Raw genomic sequence first — 20,452 nt, 5'->3', positions numbered from 1 at the left:
ATGGTTCTATTGTGCTTACGAAGATTATAAACCGGAACATTAACGTGGAAAAATGGATTTCCTTGTCATTGAAAGCTGCATACATCAGTATCAACACATAAAAATCAAAGACAGATAAACCCGTTGAATTCTTTTCAAAAAATAAACACAAAAGATAATATTTGGTAAAGTTTTGATTTTTAAATCAAAACATTATTACTTTGCGTGAACAAGGATGTTCGATAAACCATCTGTTGCTCGTCAAAGCGGAAGATTTTGTTGAAACCCAATACGATATTGATCATTATCCTACGCGTCAAATCGACCTCGATGTAAACATGGCAATGAAGGAGGCCATTTAATATTAAAGGGGAACTGGTTGTCTTCTTCTTTTTTTTGGACAATTGGTTTCACGTTTATATGAAAGTTGTTCAAAATTATCAAACTCATTTTACACCCAAGGTAAGCAATTGATTAAGTTTCAGTAAAGCAATTTTTCAACGTAATATTAAAAGACTACTCTCCTTGTTGTACATGTACAACACTAATTTTAATACTTGACATTAATGTCGTCCAAAGATTGATTAAAGAAGAAATGATTAGCTTTATTATACAATTTACAGTCAGGGATGCATTATATCTAAATATCAATATTGAAACAAACAAAAATAAATAAATAAATAACGTACACCATGCAGTGAGACGTAACGCAAGATCTTAAAAAAGATTACTACATGTATTCATATAAGCTCTGAGAAATAAGTCAAAGCTTAATTCATATGAAATATGTATACAAATGGTCAGAAAATTATACAAAAATATGAGAAATTTTTAAAAACACTTTAACGCTAAGAACGAAATTATTTAAATCGATGTACAATGTACTTGCATCTGTATGGTGTCAACTAAACCATACTCTAGATTACGCTTTCTTTAGTCACATAAAATGAATAGATTGTACATTGATTTGAAAGAACAAGAATAACGTCACATAATTCTATTTAAAAACTAAACAATAAGGAAGGAAACGAAATTAATGCAAAGTTTTCTTTTTCAATTTTCAACAGCGTGCCTTTCAAAATCTTTAACAAGGAAATATAGTAATGTCTCAGAAAATCAGCACAGCATGTCTTCCAATGCACGAGTAGATTTCGCCTGAATTGAGTCTAATGAAGTATCCCATAAAAAAAGCATACACGTGTTGTTAACGTGGTTGTGTTTTGGAGGCAATAACCTACTTGTACATTGTGTTTTAATGACATTCATGCCCTACTTACATTGCATCGTTTATTTCCTATTCACATCAAAATTTGTTGTTTGCCTGTTGGAATGTCAAGGATCTGGCTGCTTTTATTTTCTGCCTCAAAGGTATAGATATTTTTGTTTTTTTAGTGAATTTTTGTTATGTTAAGATTTTTTTCAGGATGTCGGTATATTCAAATTCTATTAATAAGAATATAATAACTGGTATCATGTTTCGCATTGAACGATTCCTTTTAAGTTTCTAAACAAATCATGACTATAAGAAGTTTGATTTTTGATGTGAACTTCACATCCACGATGTTGTGCATTTCGATTGAAACAACGTATTTCAGGTACATGTATGTCTATTATTTTGAGCCCGCTATCTGATTATGTTCAAGAAACATTACACCGTTTCATTTTCTCTTTTGACAGTTTGTGAATTAAACAGTAACAAAGATGGCATGTGATTGTTCAACTACTTGGGTTAGTATTCCAGAGCAATGTGATTTGTGCGATGAACCCACTTTTTGCCGGTGCAGTGAATGTCAAATCAAATTGTGCAGGTCTTGCTCAAAAGAACACCATTCTCAGGAGTCAACGCACAATATTGCACCCTATTTGACCGATAAAGGTGAAATTAAAAGTACTTCCGTTTCCTGCAGAATTCACTTCGACAAAATGTGTGAGCTTTTTTGTCAAGACTGTGAGGCTCCCGTTTGTCAAGAGTGTATTACAACCGGCCAACACAACTACCACGAGCTGAAAAATACTCAAGACTTACTGCATGAAAAGAAGAAAACAATAGAACGGGACACAAAGGAAATGGAAAATGTTCTTGAAACCGAACTGATAAACATTCGAAAACGCCTTGGAGTGCTTGTTTCAACCAGTTCGTCAAAATATGAAGATTTAGAAGAGATTGTAGTCCAACATGGTAAAAAATGGCACGACGCCGTTGAAAAGGTCATAGAAACGTACGTCTCTGAAATCCAACAGATGAAAACTGGAGAAAAAGATACCCTGCGTCAGTTAACAATGGAAATAGTTAATCTAATATACAACACAGAGAGAAGTGTGAAATTAAACAAAGAAATGTTAAAAGTATTCGAAGCCGAGAAAATTCTGAAGTACAAAACTAAAGCTGATGATATTCGAAGTAAAATTCCTGAAATCAATGTTCCAAACCCTTCGTTTACTGAATTTGAAGTCGCTGAAAGCAAAATAGTGCATGAAAATTTTGGAGTTTTAAAAACTAAGGTGATGTCTATTGATGACGACAGAAGAAACTCTAGAGAACTACATGTAGTGCAAACATTCTTAGAGCACTCATTTCCTAAACTTATGGAAAAAATGACCCTGTTAAGTTCCATTGAAACTGCCCTAAGCGCAGTTTATTCATTGTCATGCATGGAAAACGGCGAGTTGTGGGTCCATGGAACAGACAATTCGATTATGCGAATAGACAGGAATCACAGGAAATTAGAAAGAATCAAAACAATGTCTTTTGATGGAAACGTTGGGATAACGTTGAAACAAGAGGGAGAACTTGTATACACGGATTTTGAAGACAGAAGCGTGAACATCTTGAAGAAGTCACAGACTCATGCAGTTATAAGATTGTCAGGATGGAAACCAAGGGACGTTTGTGCGACATTGGAAGGGGATTTGCTGGTCAGTATGAGCAGTGATGACGAGAAAACAGCAAAAATTGTAAAGTACAGAAACACAAAAGCCTTGAAAGAGTACCATCATGATCTCAGAGGTCGGCCATTGTTTCCCACGGGAGACACAGCTCTTCACGTGACAGAGAACAGGAACTGGGACGTCTGCGTGGCGGTAAGCTCTGCGCAAGTGGTCATCGTGTTAAACGGATTAGGGGCCGTCAGGTTCAAATACAGCGACAAGTCTGGAAAAAAAGAGTTTCGTCCAATGGGCTTAGCGACCGATGGCCAGTGTCATATTCTGGTGACCGATTATTTCAACAGTCGCGTGCACGTATTAGATAAGGATGGAGAACTGTTACGTAACATCGAAGGACACGGCATTTATCTGCCCCTAAGTGTGTCTGTCTGCAATTACGATACCATATACATCGGTGACAGCACGGGCAAAATTAAGCAGATACAGCACTTGAAATGAAGATGCTTCGTGAAGTATGAAACATTTTCTGACATGTTCATATTGTAGATTTGCCTCTACTTGGTTCTGCAAATTATAGCACCCAACAAGGATGTCTTACGGAAGTAAAATTTTCTGTGTCAACCAAAGAACGGCAGACCTATCACGTCCATCTGATTCACCCTATCACAAGGAAGCCTGCCTGAAATGAATTAAAAAAAAACACTTTTATTAGTATTTTTTTACCGACTGTCGCCTTTATTAATATACGTACTTCGAATTTATAAATAAATATAATTCTTTTAGTTCTATTTTGAAAATGCCCACTCTACTAACTGCTAGCCATAAGTGATGGCATATTTTCTTGAAAGGCACATGGAACATGCGCGGATCTAGAGGGGGGGTCGGGGGGGTCCCGACCCCCCTGGAAAATGAAAATTTATTTAATTTACATAGTAAAATTATCGCGAAAATATGCCTCGGACCCCCCCTGGCAAACACAATTATCCTTCGGACCCCCCTGGAAAAATTTTCTGGATCCGCGCATGTGGAAGGCACGGAGAAATACAAAAAAAATCAAAGAGGAATAAGACTTGATTTTTTCGACCCACTTCAAAATAAACCATAAATCAATTCTAACTTAAATAAGTTTGTATAATTTGATATAATTCATAATTCAGTATTTTACATGTAATATAGTATAGCGGTGTTGGTTACAGCATCAACTTGTGATCTGTACGTCATGAGTTTGACCCCAGATGTAATATACATATATTGAACAATTTTTGACCAAAAAAAAAACACAGTGTAAATCCATATGACATCTTGTAATATTTTGTAATTCGTTCACTGTGAGATTACTGTAAATTCCTTATTTTACGCGAGTACTTAATTCCGCGATTCAACCCGTTTACCATCAAATCGCGAGAAAAAAAAACGCAAATGCCGAATTTTTATCATAGTTTTTTGTAATTAACAAATATCCGGAAAACATGTGAATTTAAGTTTTAAAATTCGCGAGATGTGCTTCTCGCGATTTTACGCGGATATTAATTCCTCGCGTTAAATTAGGAATCTACAGTATGTTGTGCTTTGTACGCACTGTATTTTCATTCGTCCAATTCTACCTTAAGTCTGTCGTGTGTGTGACATTTTACTCAAGTACTATAGGGACTGATTATACACCTGGGATCTCTGACTGATGCAATGTCACCAATTTCATACATGTATGAGTGATAAAGTATTGAAGGTGAACTCTTTCTGTCATAATCACCTGTTTTTTGAAAAACATCGAAAAATGTTATATTATTTCAAGTTTATGTACATAGTTCATGTTTTTAAAATAAAATAACAACTTTTTGTTTAAACTTTGTATGCCTATTCAGAACCAGAGTCAAGTGAATCAATAATTTTTGTTATACTTTCATGTTAAATACTGAAATCTGATTGGTTAAGACGCAGTTAATAATATTTACTATTACCCTCAGCGTTAGCAACGCACTTGGCAACGGGTAACATTAAAAAAATGTTACATGCGCGAAAATTATGCGCGTACGGTTCGCTGTAGAATTCACGTTATTCCTATATAAAAGCAGTAAAATTTTCTTAAAAATTTTAAAAAAGACATTCAGTATAACAAAATAAATAGTGCCTGTTTGGGAGGATAACAGTTGAAATTGACACCCCTCGAAAACCATTGTCAACCTCCGCTTCGCGTCGGTTGACAATGGTTTTCTCGGGGTGTCAATTTCAACTGTTACCCTCCCAAACAGGCACTATTTATATAGTATTTTATATCTGTATACAGTTATTCAAATTCTTTTTTAAACCAAATAATGATTGTACTTACTAACGGCCGGGTATTTTGGATTTCTTAAACAAGTGATGCTTCAGTCCTACTACATACATTGCTAATTAAGATAGAAATTGTAACATATTGAGAACGTGTCACTATTCATGCTAGAATTTGTACAAACTTGGTGCATAAAAAAAAATCAAATAATTATAATAACATACATGTACCTTAACTTACTAGATTCGTGTTTTAAAAAAAATGTCTGAATATCAAGTACCATACTGTCATCATATGCATGATTGAACATAACTGAGCGACGAACACGTTCAAACGTAAAAAAAAAAAAACGTAAAAATCGCCTTCTTCTTTTTAATGCTCCATACGGCGTTTCGTAACGTTCCAAATTTTATATGATAGTTCCTTGAGTTGCAGCGCTTCAAGAGGTTACACATTGTCAAACAAAAAGTCATGTCTGCAGAAGGTAAGAAATTACAGTTTAATGACGATGTAGTCTAATTTGGATTAACATCGACTAATAGCTTTCTATTAATAGTGCTAAACGGATAACTTTATTATTATGCATTGACAGAACCGAATATGGACTATATATTTTAGTAATGATAAACATGAATACAGTAAAACTTTATTAATATCTATCAAATAAAGATGTCGTCGTTTTTCAAATGGCCTACCAACTTATAAGAGAATTGTATCATTTATCAACATCCGTTAAAGTGAAACATTAATGATTTATATTTTAAAATTCTACTGTAGAAGAGTGTACCTAATATAGATGTATATTGATTCATAAGAATATAGTTTTACCGAACAGGATTGCGAGAGCGTTTACGGAATAAGAAGGATATTGTTGTAGCGGAAGGATATGTGTTTGAATTTGAGCGAAGAGGCTACCTACGCGCTGGGTGTTTCGTACCGGAGGTCGTGCTCAATCACCCGGAACTCGTCCAATCTCTGTACGAAGAGTTTGTCCATGCAGGAAGTGACGTTGTCCTTGCATTTACAGTGAGTGGGGATAGTTCTAGCAGGAATATCTTTCTCAGTTATAGTCTCGGTTTCATTCATTAAAATCCACAGGATCTCCTAGGTATACTGTAGTATACAGTAGTTACATGTATTTCTCTAAGTTACGGTAGATAAAAAAATCATATTTTTCAAAATTATCTCATTATGACACCATTCCCATAAGGTCACACAACCCATTTGCCAATAAAGCACCTCAAAATAACGATACATGTATGCCCTAACACCAAGTTAGCTCTAAAAAGGTTTTACAGTCAAGATCAACTACCAAGAAATTCATCTCTTTAAATGAATAACTCTAAAAGAATTCCTAAACTGGAATAAAGGGCTTTTATGTATTTCTTGAATTATTCAAGTATTACGGTCATCGGGAGAAACTAAAGGTGATAGGCAGAGAACAGCAAGTCAAGGAACTGAACCTAAAAGCCCTGAAATTGGCCAAAGAAGTGGCGGTCAAAACAGGAACATTGATGGCGGGAAACATATGCAATACTACGGTGTTTCAAAAGGGGAACGACACGGCAATCGAAGCGGCACGCGCCATGTTCAAGGTACTGTATCTAATGCAATCTTTTTCTTTACTATGTTGAAATTTTTTTTTTTACTAATTCTATTCTTCGACCGTAAGCAGTCAGCAACTTCATGGACATAGAATCTTTTCTTTTCCACCCATGCTTTCGAGTTTACGACAATGCAATTTACCTAAACATTTGCATACCATGGTCAGATGCAGAAAAATATTATAACTTTGACCAGTCGAGTCACTTGAGTTTTGTTTTAGCGTATATTTAATTTTCATAAGTTTCCATTGAGTTAAAATTAGCAAAACTAAATTTTAACTTTAGAAGACTTCAAAATGTCTCTCCAAATACACGTATAGATGATGCAACAAATACATGTGTGGTTTCTCCTATGTTCGTTGAATACTGTGGTTTCATTAATATTCAAGGGTATCAATTTTCGTGGATAAAGTGAACATCACAGTTTCAAGGATACGTAAATTCGTGGCCAATGACCCTATGCACTTCAATTAACATTAAATTTCGTGGATCAACTTAACAACGAAATCCACGAAAATTGGTATTCAACGAATATTGATGAAACCACAATACTATAGCTAGTTATGTTGATCCACCAAATTAAATGTTTATGAAAGTGTTATTTCTAATAACACTTTGTACTGAAAGGGTCAATTTTTATCCAGCAATTTAAGTACCCTTGAAATAGATTTTCATTTAAACCGCAAAAATTGACATTTACAAATAATTATAAATTAAAGAATGGTTTGTGAGATTGTTTTAACTACACATGGTAAACTAAAGTTTTTGTATGTTTGCTTGGAACAACTTCAGGAACAGATCGAGTGGGCTGTGGAATCGGGCGCGGACTATATTGTGGCGGAGACCTTTAGTGACTACGCGGAGGCAGAACTGGCCCTGCAGTGCATCAAACTGTATGGAAATGGATGTACGATGACAAAATGAGAAACTTTTCAGATTTTGGAGATTTTCATTTTCTATAATTGTATTTGAAAAAAGCAAAACTTTGTAATAAGATAAAGTTTGATAGCATACTATATAAACCCTCCGTTCATGAGTATATTGAATATAAAGTTAACTTAAGTTTAAACACATCACATCAATATTTTCAAGCATTGTACATTAGTTCCAATAAAACATGTTAATTTAACTTTTACATTATTAATTGATGAAGGAAAATTTAACTCGTTTTGTATTTTCATGCATTTAGTGCCAGCAGTGGTTTCCTTTATTGCTCATGGCACCGACACCACGGCGGATGGTCTCACTTTCCCCGAGGCTTGTAAGAGACTGGAGGAAGCCGGAGCAGACGTGGTGGGACTAAACTGCGGAAGAGGCCCCAAAACCATGATGCCACTGATTAAAGAAATCCGAAAAGTCTGCAAGGTATTATTTCTGTTGAAGTCTATTGACTAAATCCATTTTGATCATTTTGAAAATGAAGATTACGATATTGAATTATATTCTTGCATTTTACTAGTATGCAAAATATGATCTTCAATACCATATAATTATAAACAAGATGGGGATAAGGTAGCGCAAATGTCCATAGGTTTTATCGTAAAATACAATTCCAAATTAACTTTTTTTTATTTAAATTTATTGATCATATATCTATTTTTACGATCATACAAGTTTACAAAAACACAATTTCTAACCACAGTTTTGAACATTTAAACAAATAATAAGAGAAAAAATATTACCTCAAGTTTTGGTGATATCGAACCCACAACCTAAAAAACTTAGTTCTAGACTTTGACCCGTGCGTGCACGGGTTGACATTGCTTATCGGACATTTACAAAATAGATACATCGACACCCCGTATTATTGACATTTACATAACAAAGTTTTAAGCGTAAAATAATGCTATTAATTTCACTACACTTTCCTTAGTTTGAATAATCTAACCGCGTCTCGGAAAAGGCCTTCATCACAGTTAGAATGCCTTCCATATACCCGTAATGTAGCAGAAAATTGCAGAATCGCTCTGGAACGATTTTGGAGAAAATCAATGAGGTTGCCTTGAAAATAACAGTCAAATTCATCATAATAAACCTTTTTAGGACTGTAAATACTGTACCTTTTAATTAAAAATGTAATCCAATTAATGGAAGAATTCAACACTTTTTCACCAACGTACACGTATTATCTTTGCTACAGAGACAATACACGGAACGCATTATATCGTAAAACTGGGTCTGTAGGACATTATTCATTTTTACGATAAAACATATTCTATCTTCACTCTCCTAAGAAATATAATGTGAATTTTATTGCATGTAATCAAATATCTTTTGTCGTCACGAAGACAAAAGTAAGTACATGTACTTAGTTGAAATGTATATTTGTAATTTATATACATACATTTATATATATAAACAGAATACAAAACAAATTCTAATGAAAATTAACCCGTATTTGTATTATCTTTCCTGAGTTTATTCATGCAAATATGATAATGTGGAAACATAAACTAAAGATCCCGTTAGCGTGAATGTATTGCGCAAGCGCAAGATTGTAAAATCCAAAAAATCCAGATGATTTCCGGGATTTTTAAAAGAATTTTCGTTGATTATTAATTAGCGAAACTTAATTGAAAAAAATAAAATAAAAAACAAATTGGCAATCTTCAAGTACCAATGAAGTTTAGAATATATAAAACAAAAGACAGTATTCTTCCGATCGGTATTAAAGACCAAAAATTCGAGTCTATTATTTTAATATAGTAGTATAGATGTACCTAAGGTCTGGTTCTCTTTATAACAAATGAGTCATTTCAGTCACAATAAAGTGTACGTTATTTGAAATATAACTATAACGATTTTAATGTTAACCTTACAATGCTTAAGTAAGGCATTTTTAATATGCAACCTAAATATGAGTGTCATTCGTTGAGTTATAAGCGAGTTACAGAGCTTACTATTCTTTACTATGTAAACAAAGGTTTGGTTTTCATTTTGAATGTTGAAGTGAAAAGTCCAATTTTAGACCTTAAATGAATGTGTTAAACGTTAGGAACTATTTATGTATGCTTTAAAAAATGAATAAGGAGATAGACAAATTAGCTTGAAAAAAGATTTTGTTTACCTGTATATTGAACCCATGTAAACAAAAACAGGACACGAGCCTTGAACACTGTTCCTGATAATTATGCCAGTGCCAAGGTGGCATTTTTGCACCCGCTTAAGCTGTATATGATAGACCATTGTTTAAAGAGTTAACAACCACCTTTGTTATCATTGTATCTCACCTGTCAGGTGAGATATTTACCTTTCAAAAATAAATTCCTATAGGAAAATAATTTTTCCCATAGGAAAAACAATATTCCTATGGGTAATTTTTTCCTATCGGAATACAAGAACTTCCTATAGGAATTTCAATTCCGATAGGATTTGATAAAATCCGATAGGATTTGATAAAATCCGATAGGAAAACTTAATATCCTATAGGAAAACTACATGTCTGAATCAAATTCCTACAGGAAATACAATTCTCCTATAGGATATATAATTCCTATAGGACTTCTTAAAAAATCCTATAGGATTGTCAATATTTCCTGTAGGAGGATCATTTCCCCTATGGGAATTATCATTTTCCGATGGGATATTAATTTTTAGAGATAAATATCTCACCTGTCAGGTGAAACATACTAAAAACAAAAGTGGTTATATACTCTTTAGACAATGGTCTATCATTTGGTATGCATGGATATTTCCGAAACTTCATCTTAAGCGGATGCAAAAATGCCACCATGGTATTGGCATAATTATCCGGCACAGTGTTCTTGTTTACATAACAAAGAATATTGTGAGCTCTGTATCTTGCCCATAACTTAATGGCTGCATGACTCTCAAATTTCATTTGATCATTAGAGATGCATTTCTTAAGCATTGTAATTCATAATAAAAACAGAAAAATAGAATTTGACCAAAATCGTGGCCATCCCCCTTTAACTGCAATATGTGACTTTAGCCCCGAAGTAACGGATGTATTATTTTACTAAAACTATATTACAAAGTGATATTTTTGATGTATGCCACATTAATTGCTATTTATATGTGGGATTTTTTTTTGCCTATCATCAGGGACCAATCTGCATGTTGCCTGTACCTTACCGGACTACGCCCGACCAACCCACCATGCAGTCACTGATGGAACCTGAGACAGGTACGGAATTAAACGAGAGAGAGAGAGAGAGAGAGAGAGAGAGAGAGAGAGAGAGAGAGAGAGAGAGAGAGTATCCATTCAGGAAATGCTTGAGTATTGTAAACGTACATGTATCCTTTTTTGTTTGATTATTTCAAGTTGGGTTTGTTAACAGGAAAACAAGCATTTCCCTTCGACCTTCCCGCTTTTGCCTGCAGTCGCACACAAATAGCACAATTTGCACGAGAGGCCAAAGAAGCCGGCGTCCAGTACATTGGTCTGTGCTGCGGAAATGCGTCTCACTACATACGGGTGGTTGCTGAGGAATATGGCAGACGACCACCAGCTAGCGAATTCTCTCCTAACATGTCGGAACATTTTATCTTTGGGGACAAAGCACACGTGAAGGAATATCATGCTACAACACTTCTCCCGAATATGTAGAGTTATTGCTGAATAAATTATTTGGATTCTTTTTATATATTTTTTCTTTTTTTGAAAGGGAAGGGCTTTATCAAATACCGTAAAATAACACGTAAAAAGTTCTTAAAGAGGTTCACTCCTTAGGTTTTGGGTAGCCATTTTGGGTCACCTCTATCCTGAAAATTCTGTATCACACATTAATTCTAGTGGTATATTTATATTTTAAATGCTAAATAAACTTTATGGAATGAAATTGTTTTTTTTTCAAATACATTTTTACAGAGTTTATAAAGGGACTATATTTTGTAGTGGAAGGTTTCCAAGAAGGAAATGTGAACACTTTTCATAACTCACTAGTCTAAGAGTACTCTAGACTTACTATAGCTTCCTAATTTTCAGCCTCCACCAAACTTCTAGATAGTTTGTGTTTTACGATATATTCATGATGTTCTTTAAAAAAAACGTATTTAAAGAAAATTTTGATATTTCTATCGATATATTTTGGCATATTTAGCTTATATTTCGTATTGGTTTATTGGATTTGATCACGCCCCGACCAAAATTATCACCTAATAATACTCAAAGAATGAATCCTTATTCCTTATTTTCAACTGTCTGTGATAACATTACGAATCAATTTTGAACCCCTAAAACCCGACCAAATTTTGTAAGCGGCATATGTCTGTCTAGTAGAAAAAAGTTCAACAGTTGCTGCCTTGAATTTTGCAACATGCGTTATATATTCAATCCCCATTTCTTCAACGCGCAGCAAAGTAGTTCATGGAAATTCATGCGCATTGTATGTGTCCAAAATGCATAGTCTTGTTTTTAAAACAAGTTATTAATAAGAAAACTAAAAAAGGTAGACAATTCTCTCGAAAATAAAAAAAAAGAAACAAACTTTCCTCAAAACGTGGCTCTTTGTGTAACTATTTAGTATAGCGGAAGGTTTTACTTTGACGCTGTTTGGTTTTTTGTTTATTTTGAAGTTGTGCTATTTATAGTAACATTGGCGATTTGCCTGCATACAGCCAGGACTCTGCTTTCAGCAGAGCCCGGCTAAAAATAGTGGTTTTAATATAATGTTGTTTAAAAGTGTTCAGATTGGAAATAATATAAATATGAGTAATAACCAATTATTTTTTTAATATATTATGAGGTGATAATTTCGGTCGCGGGAACGTGGTCAAAACTATCATAAAGATCTTCGGGCTTTAATTGATTTGACCACGCCCCGACCGAAATTATCACCTCATAATACTCAAAGAATGATTCCTTATTCCCTAGCTTAAACTGGCTAGTTTCTCGGTCAATCTGCGCATCGTCGTTTTAAAAGATTGCCCATGGGTATCGTTTGCTGCCACGGGCAGGAGTCCGCATATTAGTACAAGTGAGATTGAAGAAAATGTATTGGCAGTGGTTTGCGACGGGACCATGAAATTCAGAGAGCAATCTGTTCAAAGTTACAATTTTAAGTAATTAGTAGGTTTGCAGTCAGTCATACATCGTATGTACACTGCTATATATGTACAAGCTTGTCTCCGCACATGCGCATACAGTCATAAAAATAAGTATGCAAACTAAATATTCACTTTGCATATTATCATTGCTCTGGAAACTATTTAACTCGTATTTTAATTATAGATTGTGTGTTCACGTTTGAGTTAAGATTAACTTTCCGCTTGCTGACTTCCTTAGCATTTTAAAATGCTAACCTTGTAGGCCTACAACAGCTTATCGCAAGATCAATATAGACGCACACAGCAATGAAAAAAAAAACTATAAATTTACAATAAACAAATGCATTCATCTATAAATATCCTATAGTAGATAACGATTGTATATATTTAGTTATCATTTCGAGGTACAAGTTTCACCAACCACGTACTTATAGCATGAATATGTTAACCACTACTGACAAAATCGGGGTCCCATAACACCGTTTGCAGAAAATTCGTCGGAACGCAACGCAATGGACGTGAAAGGTAAAATTTTTACGTAGTTGTATAATAGAATCATTTAAAGAACACCGCGCGATAAACGCCTGCATTTTTAACGTCTGCAAATTGGTGCATACATTTTGGTCTAAGTCGTCCACGCAAGGGATATTTTAATGAGCAATGCCATTAGCATTTGACCGATGGTCATTGAATTGTTTACGTAAGAGTTTTGTATGGAGAAAAGGTCGGGTGTTTGACTGACAATATACATGTTTTGATCGATAGAAAACATCGAATTTTTCAATGAGGCGACGTCTGTCTCTTATCTGTACAGTAACTTGATGAGGTCAATAGACAACTGCGACTTGGCTCAAACTACACGTATGTGAACGCATGCATAAGCTTTACGTTCTAGTTCGGCAAAATTATGTAATCTGTAATCCTAGCATCCAAATCATTTAAAGGGAACGTTACGTAATTTAGAGCTGTTTCGAAATTCTCGTCCACACATGTACGATTTTTCGAGTGTCTTAAGATAAAATTTATCTGAGTTTTGACGATATTCACGACGTATCTGAAATCATCATTGGGGATAATCTTAAGAGGGCTAAAGATTGTCGTGGCCAATTTTAGATCATGTATAATCTCCTAAATAAAACCTCTGGGTAAACATATAGCAATATTAAGATTTTAATGTTAAAATATGAGGCTTCTTTCTTTACCAAATAATATTAGTTAATGGCTAGTAAAATCATATATATCTAAAATTTTAAGGTATTATTTTATGGATGCAGGAAAAAACTAGTATTTGTTAGGGGAAACAACTATAAATGTAGTGCCTCTCCCCACTTTAAGAGATCATGCACAAATATAGAAACTCAACCAGTGTATCTAGTTCATACTGTGAGAATGGTTATTTTCTTTTGTATATTCAGAACACATGTACTTTACTACCCTCATTCGCCATTTGCATTTTTTTTTCAAACCAAATAAACGCATTACTTAGTAATACATGTAAATCGAATTGTTTACTGGTTTATGGAACTGTGTACTAGTATTTAAAAATAACGAAAATTTGATCAATAAACCAGATTTAAATGATTCGCCCTAATGTATACATGTTTAATTTTGAACCTTATGTGATAGTATCCGACTCGTTAGTTTAAGAGAGTCTATGATTTGATTCCTGTATAACAGGGTTAAGAGACCGGCTTAAGAATGGGGGTAACGTGGTTGTTGCGGAAGGATATCTTCTGGAGTTGGAGAGAAGAGGTCATCTACAAGCCGGCGCTTTCATCCCGGAAGTAGTGTTGGAACATCCGGAAGTTGTCAAGGCTCTTCATGAAGAATTTGTACATGCCGGAAGTGACGTTGTCGTAGCTTTCACAGTAAGAATGAGATTTTATGGTGTAAAAATAACATTCACTACAATGTACGTAAGTTTACATGTAATACAGCGTAAGGTTCCTGCGCTGATAGTTCTACAGATCGTAAGAAGATCATAGCGATATCAATTATGCGACACAACACAGATGATTTGTTTTGTTTTTTTAATTTACAAATAAATTTGGTATTTGAAATTGTCAGTATTATTTTGATTAATTGAAACATACACATTAAAAATTGCATCCCAATATAAAACGTATTTGTATTGTAGCTTCAGCAACTATTAATCACGCTTTGACAAAGAACAGTAAGTGCATGACACTGTTTTGCGTGGTAAGGATAGTCTAAAACGATTTATATTTTCGTTTACAGTATTACGGACACCGGGCAAAACTGAAGGTCATCGGTCGTGAGGATGATTTGATGGAGCTGAATTTACGCGCTCTAAAAATGGCCAAAGAAGTGGCGGTCAAGACAGGAACACTGATGGCGGGGGACATCTGTAACACTACGATATACCACGGAGACGATCCCAGCTCCGTGGAGGAAGTCCGGGAAATATTCCGTGTAAGTCCGGGAAATATTCCGTGTAAGTCAGCGACTTGAAAAAAAAATCATAATGGTTAGCACATTGACAGTGATACGATGAAATACGGATATCGAGCGCTGATTATTCATTACTTATCGTCATATTCGTTCAGACTTCTTATTTTATCATTGAATTATTTACTCTTTTTTTCATTTTATGGTTAAAAAGATAATAAAAAAAGATATAAAGTTACCTTATAGGGTATTTCATTGGAATGATCAATTCTACCATAGAAGTATATAAAGAATATATATATATAAAAAAAAAAAAAAGAAAAAAAAAAAAAAGAACATACTAGTATTTAATTTTGTGACCCTGTGACATTGTAGGTGGGTTTAATTTTACCCGTCATTGGCACAATGGCAATATTTCTTCCATTTGATTTTCATTTTCAGTGTTTATTGTAATAATATCAATTTAAGTCAGAAACCAATCAAACTTACGGTGAAGTGACCACTAGGTTGAAGGAATCAACTGTGATTAAAGAAGAGTTGCATCTCCATAGTGAATTGAAAGCCTTTCTGGTTAAATTTTTTTTTCATTTTACACGTTTAGAAACCATCGCAGCTAGTAGTCTTGAGACGATACACCTTGAAAATTAAGAAAAGGTTTTTTAGCTCACCTGAGCTGAAAGCTCAAGTGAGCTATTCTGATCACATTTTGTCTGTCGTCCGTCTGCCCATCCGTCTGTCCGTAAACTTTTCACATTTTCAACATCTTCTCAAGAACTACTGGGCCAATTTTAACCAAACTTAGCACAAATCATCCTTAGGCAAAGGGCATTCAAAGTTGTGAAAATTATAAGGGCCACACCCTTTTTCAAGGGGAGATAATTAGAAATTAATGAAAAATTTCGGGAAATTTTCAAAAATCTTCTTCTCAAGAACCATAAAGCCAGGAAAGCTGAAACTTGTGTGAAAGCATCCTCAGGTAATGTAGATTCATAGTCGTGAAATTCATGACCCCCGGGGGTAGGGTGGGGCCACAATGGGGGTCGACGTTTTACATAGGAATATATATAGTAAATCTTTAAAAATCTTCTTCTCAGAAACTAATCAGCCAGATGATTCTTTATAATTGTTAAGACTTTGTCTCCAGGACAATTCTTCGGCCTCACAAGAATGTTCAGAGTTTGATGTAGCTTTATATCCCATATATAAACAATTGTTAAGGATCTTTTTGAGAACTTCAATACTCAACATGTGATATGACTATAAAATCATCCTGTTAGGAAAGGGACTAATGATGATAAACATAAGATTATCCAGGGGGAAAATGGATTTTATTCATACAGGATCTACATGTATTATTGTACATTGTCCAGATTGTTTGTATTATGACTCCATTAAGCTGATTTTATCATACCTATTGTTCCTCAGGTGAGCGATATTGCCCATGGGCCTCTTGTTCTAAATTCCGGCAGAACTAATAAGACAAATTGTTTGGAACCTTTTAAAATGACTTTCACTGCATACATTTCTTTTAAAATTAACGTTGATACGGGTGAGTGAGATACCGGTATCTGTTTTTAAAGGGACTTGGACACAATTTGAGATCAAAAATTCTATTTTTATTTTTTATGTATAAAATGGTTTACTGGTGCATTTTAAATGATTGACCAAAATATTGAATGTTAAAGTCAAGTTACAAGCGAGATACAGAGGTAAGAATTGATTGTAATGTAAACAAAGCTCGAGTCTTATAGTTGTTTACAAAAAGTGTAATATAGAGAATTACTATTTCTTAGACAAAATGACATGTAAAAAACAATTTAAACTAATTCAATATCTTCATTAGTACTATTATCAACACAAGAAAGATACATTTGATTGAAACTTACTCAAATACATTACATGTGTAAAAAATGACAATATTCGAGGTTTGTTTACAAAACAAAGAATTATGAACTCTGTATCTTGCTTGTTACTTGATATTTGACTTTTAAATTTTGATATAACATTATAAACTTCTATATTTATCAGTATAAACATAGAAAATGGAAAAATAAAATTAGAAAATTTTAAGTCAAATCGTGTCCAAGTCCCTTTAAACATTAAGTTATATTTTTAAGATTGGCAAAGTTTTACCTTATAATTGTAGGAGCAAATTGAGTGGGCTGTTCAGAGTGGGGCGGACTACATCATCGCGGAACGCTTCGAGGAGTTTGGAGAGGCAAAACTAGCACTGGAGTGCATCCAACAGTTCGGAAACGGTCGTAAGTCGCTCGTTAATTATTATAGACAACGATGCTCCTTTCATACTTAGTAAACCTTTTAATTATCCTGGGTACAAAAGCGTTTGTGTATTCCTTCATTAAGAGCTACTACGACTTGGTCGAAAACCTTAATTTGAAGTTGTTGGAGGATGATTCATTGCAGTAGTTTTTGTTGTCATCCTTTGTTTGTTCTTTGATACATTGTATCGCGGGGATGGGAATTAGCGTAACTATGGTATGTTTTGTCTGTCGCACTGCTTGTCTCTCTGTCTTCATCATCTGTTTGTTCGCAAAGGTGATTCAATTTGATAAAAAAAAAATCAAAGGCTAGACTTGCTGTCATTACGCTTTGTCATCGTCTAGCTCATATTGTTTCACAGACTCATCTTGTTTGTTTGTGCATCTCCAAAGGGGCCCACCGTAACTCATACAGCCAAGAGAAAAAAAATATAATTATATCCAATTTGTTTGGCGTGTCACAAAATATGCGAAACAGGAGAAAATCTGTACATATTTTTTTGCGATTTAACAAGTTTCTTACACCAAACTTTACCGGATTTAATTTATGCGTATTAAATATTTTGCGATTTATGATAGGGATCGCGAAAAAATGTGAAAATTAAAAAACCGCGAAAATTACCGGATATACAGTATAGGACCAAGAGCTAGAGATACACAAATATTTTGAACACACAGTGATCTAAGACACAAAACAATTGTGAAATGATGTAAATGTGTTCAATCTTTAAACAGTTTCCTAAAATAAAATACGTTTGTTTAACTAACATTACAGTGCCTGCAGTGGTGACAATTGCACCACACGTAGAAGATAAAACCAAAGACGGTTTGACGTTTCCGGAGGCCTGTAAGCGTTTGGAGGAGGCGGGGGCGGATGTGGTGGGGTTGAACTGTTGTAGAGGACCCAGCACAATGCTTCCTCTACTGAAAGAAATAAAGAAAGTCTGCAAAGTGAGCATATATTACATATACTATATATCTGTACCATATTGGTATTTTTCGTCAATTTCTATTTTATTATTATTACATGCATATCGATTTATTAACTTTAATTTTAACATTTGAATATTATGTTATAAGGTTTGAAAAGAAAATATAAGGAATTGCATGATGCTTTGATTAGCTTACCGGTATGCATTGTTCAAAGTACTGAGAATCAATTAACAGTTTGAAACATCCAAAATGTTATGAAATTGCATAATACTTGTGTGTTTGGGATATTATAAATGAATAAAAGGAAAAAACAAATTTAAATTTTAATGTACATTCTTTCATTTTTTTTTTTTACCGTCTTCCTTGGAAGACGGTATAAAGAGTTGAAATAATTTACAGTCTCCGGGCTGTGCACTTCCTCTCCTTTGTGATTGGTAGAAAATACATGATGTGAAAATTTACATTTATTTCATTGGTTGATATACTGTTCGGCACAACGGAGATAATTTTCAGATGATCGATTTTACGTACGACTTAACAACTTTCGTAGATTTCAAATCTTAAAAAGTGAGAAAACGAAAGAACAATAAAAATGGCTCTTTGTGAAATTCAGGCATTCATTTTTCTGTTAACTAGTTGAAAGCAATATTCTGTAACATCTCTTGAAATAATTTGTTCTTTTCTTTTTGTTTTGATTATACAAATACCAATGAAATTTGATACGGTATGGCTAATATCAGTAAACAAGTTTGTATACTAGATACGGTGAAACTAATATCAGTTAAAACGAATGATACTAAATGCAGTTGTATTAACTTTAATTTTACTACAGAGATACAACCCTTCCTAAGATCTCTTTTTACCTACTACAGTCGATTTCAAATAAATAACACGCTGTAAATAATTTTCAATTTTAAGCACGCACGCTTAAAAGGCACAAATATTTTTTTAAAAGTTCGGCACGCTATTGCATGGAGAAAAAGTCGACATGTATATAAAAAATAATTAAATTGTTTTTGATATCTTATTGCTGTTAAGAGTTTGCTCTAAAGACGGTAAACTTTTTTTAAAAGCTAAACTTGTTTATTGTGAACATCATTCTTTGCAGGGACCTATAGCAGCACTTCCGGTTCCTTTTCGAACGACATCTGAAGAACCAACCATGGAGGTGTTGACGGATCCGGACACAGGTAGATCCTCCATGATGACCTCAAATTGCAATATAAGTTTGAAAATAGACAGAAGTATTTGGATAATCTTATAATTAAGTGCGTTTGAATATTTACATCGGTACCAATTAATTAGTGTTATTCCATTCCCTTTTCAGGTATGCCAGCTTTTCCCGTTGATCTCCCACGCTTTTTCTGTAGCAGGACCCAAATTGCCGAATTCGCGGCGCAGGCCAAAGAGATAGGTGTCCAATACATCGGACTTTGTTGCGGGAACGCTTCACACTACACCCGGTTACTGGCGGAGGAATACGGTAGAAAACCGCCCGCCAGTAAATACGCCCCAGATATGTCTAAGCACTACAGATTTGGGAACAAAGAGTTTGTGAAGAAGCATCACACCCCCGGCCAGCAAGACTAGATAGCAGATACCACCTAGAGTCATGTTAATCATACGAAATTAAATAATTGATATAACGTCAATTATTTTACGTACTCGTAAGACTTTCACTGACGTTTTAGACCAGTTAAATCAAATTGATGTATTTCGTGTATAACTCGCCTATTTGTAGCTTTTGTATACTTAATATGCAATGATTTTGTTGATTTATGTGTTTATGAAATAAATTTGAACCTTTTATGATATAATGTTATATTTATTCTTCTTTGTTCTCTGATAACAAAATATTGGTTGAATCTTGAAAAATTATTAAAACATAAAGGACTATATATGATAAGGGCCTGAAATGGTCCCCTTAGATGAACATCATCATTTTACTATCATTCTTTGTTTTCTTAGTTCAGATATGACATGCGCGGATCTAGAGGGGGGTCGGGGGGGTGGGTCCCGACCCCCCCTGGAAAATGAAAATTTATTAAATTTACATAGTAAAATTATCGCGAAAATATGCCTCG

The 20,452-nt window shown here is 34.3% G+C and overlaps 3 protein-coding genes across 4 annotated transcripts; all 3 read left to right on the top strand.

Moving 5' to 3' along the window:
* The first annotated feature begins 1,197 nt into the window (after positions 1-1,197).
* LOC128161697 (tripartite motif-containing protein 45-like) lies at positions 1,198-4,714 on the top strand. Of its 2 annotated transcripts, none has more exons than XM_052825061.1 (2): positions 1,198-1,347; positions 1,657-4,714. In XM_052825061.1, the coding sequence occupies exon 2, from the start codon at positions 1,681-1,683 to the stop codon at positions 3,361-3,363; it is 1,683 nt and encodes a 560-aa protein (XP_052681021.1). In that variant the 5' UTR covers positions 1,198-1,347; positions 1,657-1,680; the 3' UTR covers positions 3,364-4,714. The 2 variants fall into 2 exon arrangements, with proteins under 2 accessions (XP_052681021.1, XP_052681022.1); XM_052825062.1 differs by lacking the exon at positions 1,198-1,347 and adding an exon at positions 1,427-1,574.
* Positions 4,715-5,481: 767 nt separating this feature from the next.
* Positions 5,482-11,338, top strand: LOC128159878 (betaine--homocysteine S-methyltransferase 1-like). The gene is made up of 7 exons (XM_052823092.1): positions 5,482-5,618; positions 5,970-6,160; positions 6,535-6,729; positions 7,531-7,645; positions 7,928-8,103; positions 10,804-10,885; positions 11,040-11,338. The coding sequence occupies exons 1-7, from the start codon at positions 5,606-5,608 to the stop codon at positions 11,306-11,308; spliced, it is 1,041 nt and encodes a 346-aa protein (XP_052679052.1). The 5' UTR covers positions 5,482-5,605; the 3' UTR covers positions 11,309-11,338.
* A 1,776-nt stretch (positions 11,339-13,114) lies between these two features.
* On the top strand, positions 13,115-20,102 carry LOC128161362 (betaine--homocysteine S-methyltransferase 1-like). The gene is made up of 7 exons (XM_052824639.1): positions 13,115-13,272; positions 14,425-14,615; positions 14,986-15,180; positions 17,303-17,417; positions 18,211-18,386; positions 19,477-19,558; positions 19,696-20,102. Exons 1-7 carry the CDS (start codon positions 13,260-13,262, stop codon positions 19,956-19,958), a joined length of 1,035 nt encoding a protein of 344 aa, XP_052680599.1. The 5' UTR covers positions 13,115-13,259; the 3' UTR covers positions 19,959-20,102.
* Positions 20,103-20,452: the final 350 nt, after the last annotated feature.

Source organism: Crassostrea angulata, chromosome 8, assembly GCF_025612915.1.
Source record: "Crassostrea angulata isolate pt1a10 chromosome 8, ASM2561291v2, whole genome shotgun sequence".
In the NCBI taxonomy this organism is placed as follows: domain Eukaryota; kingdom Metazoa; phylum Mollusca; class Bivalvia; order Ostreida; family Ostreidae; genus Magallana; species Magallana angulata.
Note: the sequence above shows the minus strand (reverse complement) of the source record. Positions and strands in the feature narration are given on the sequence as shown.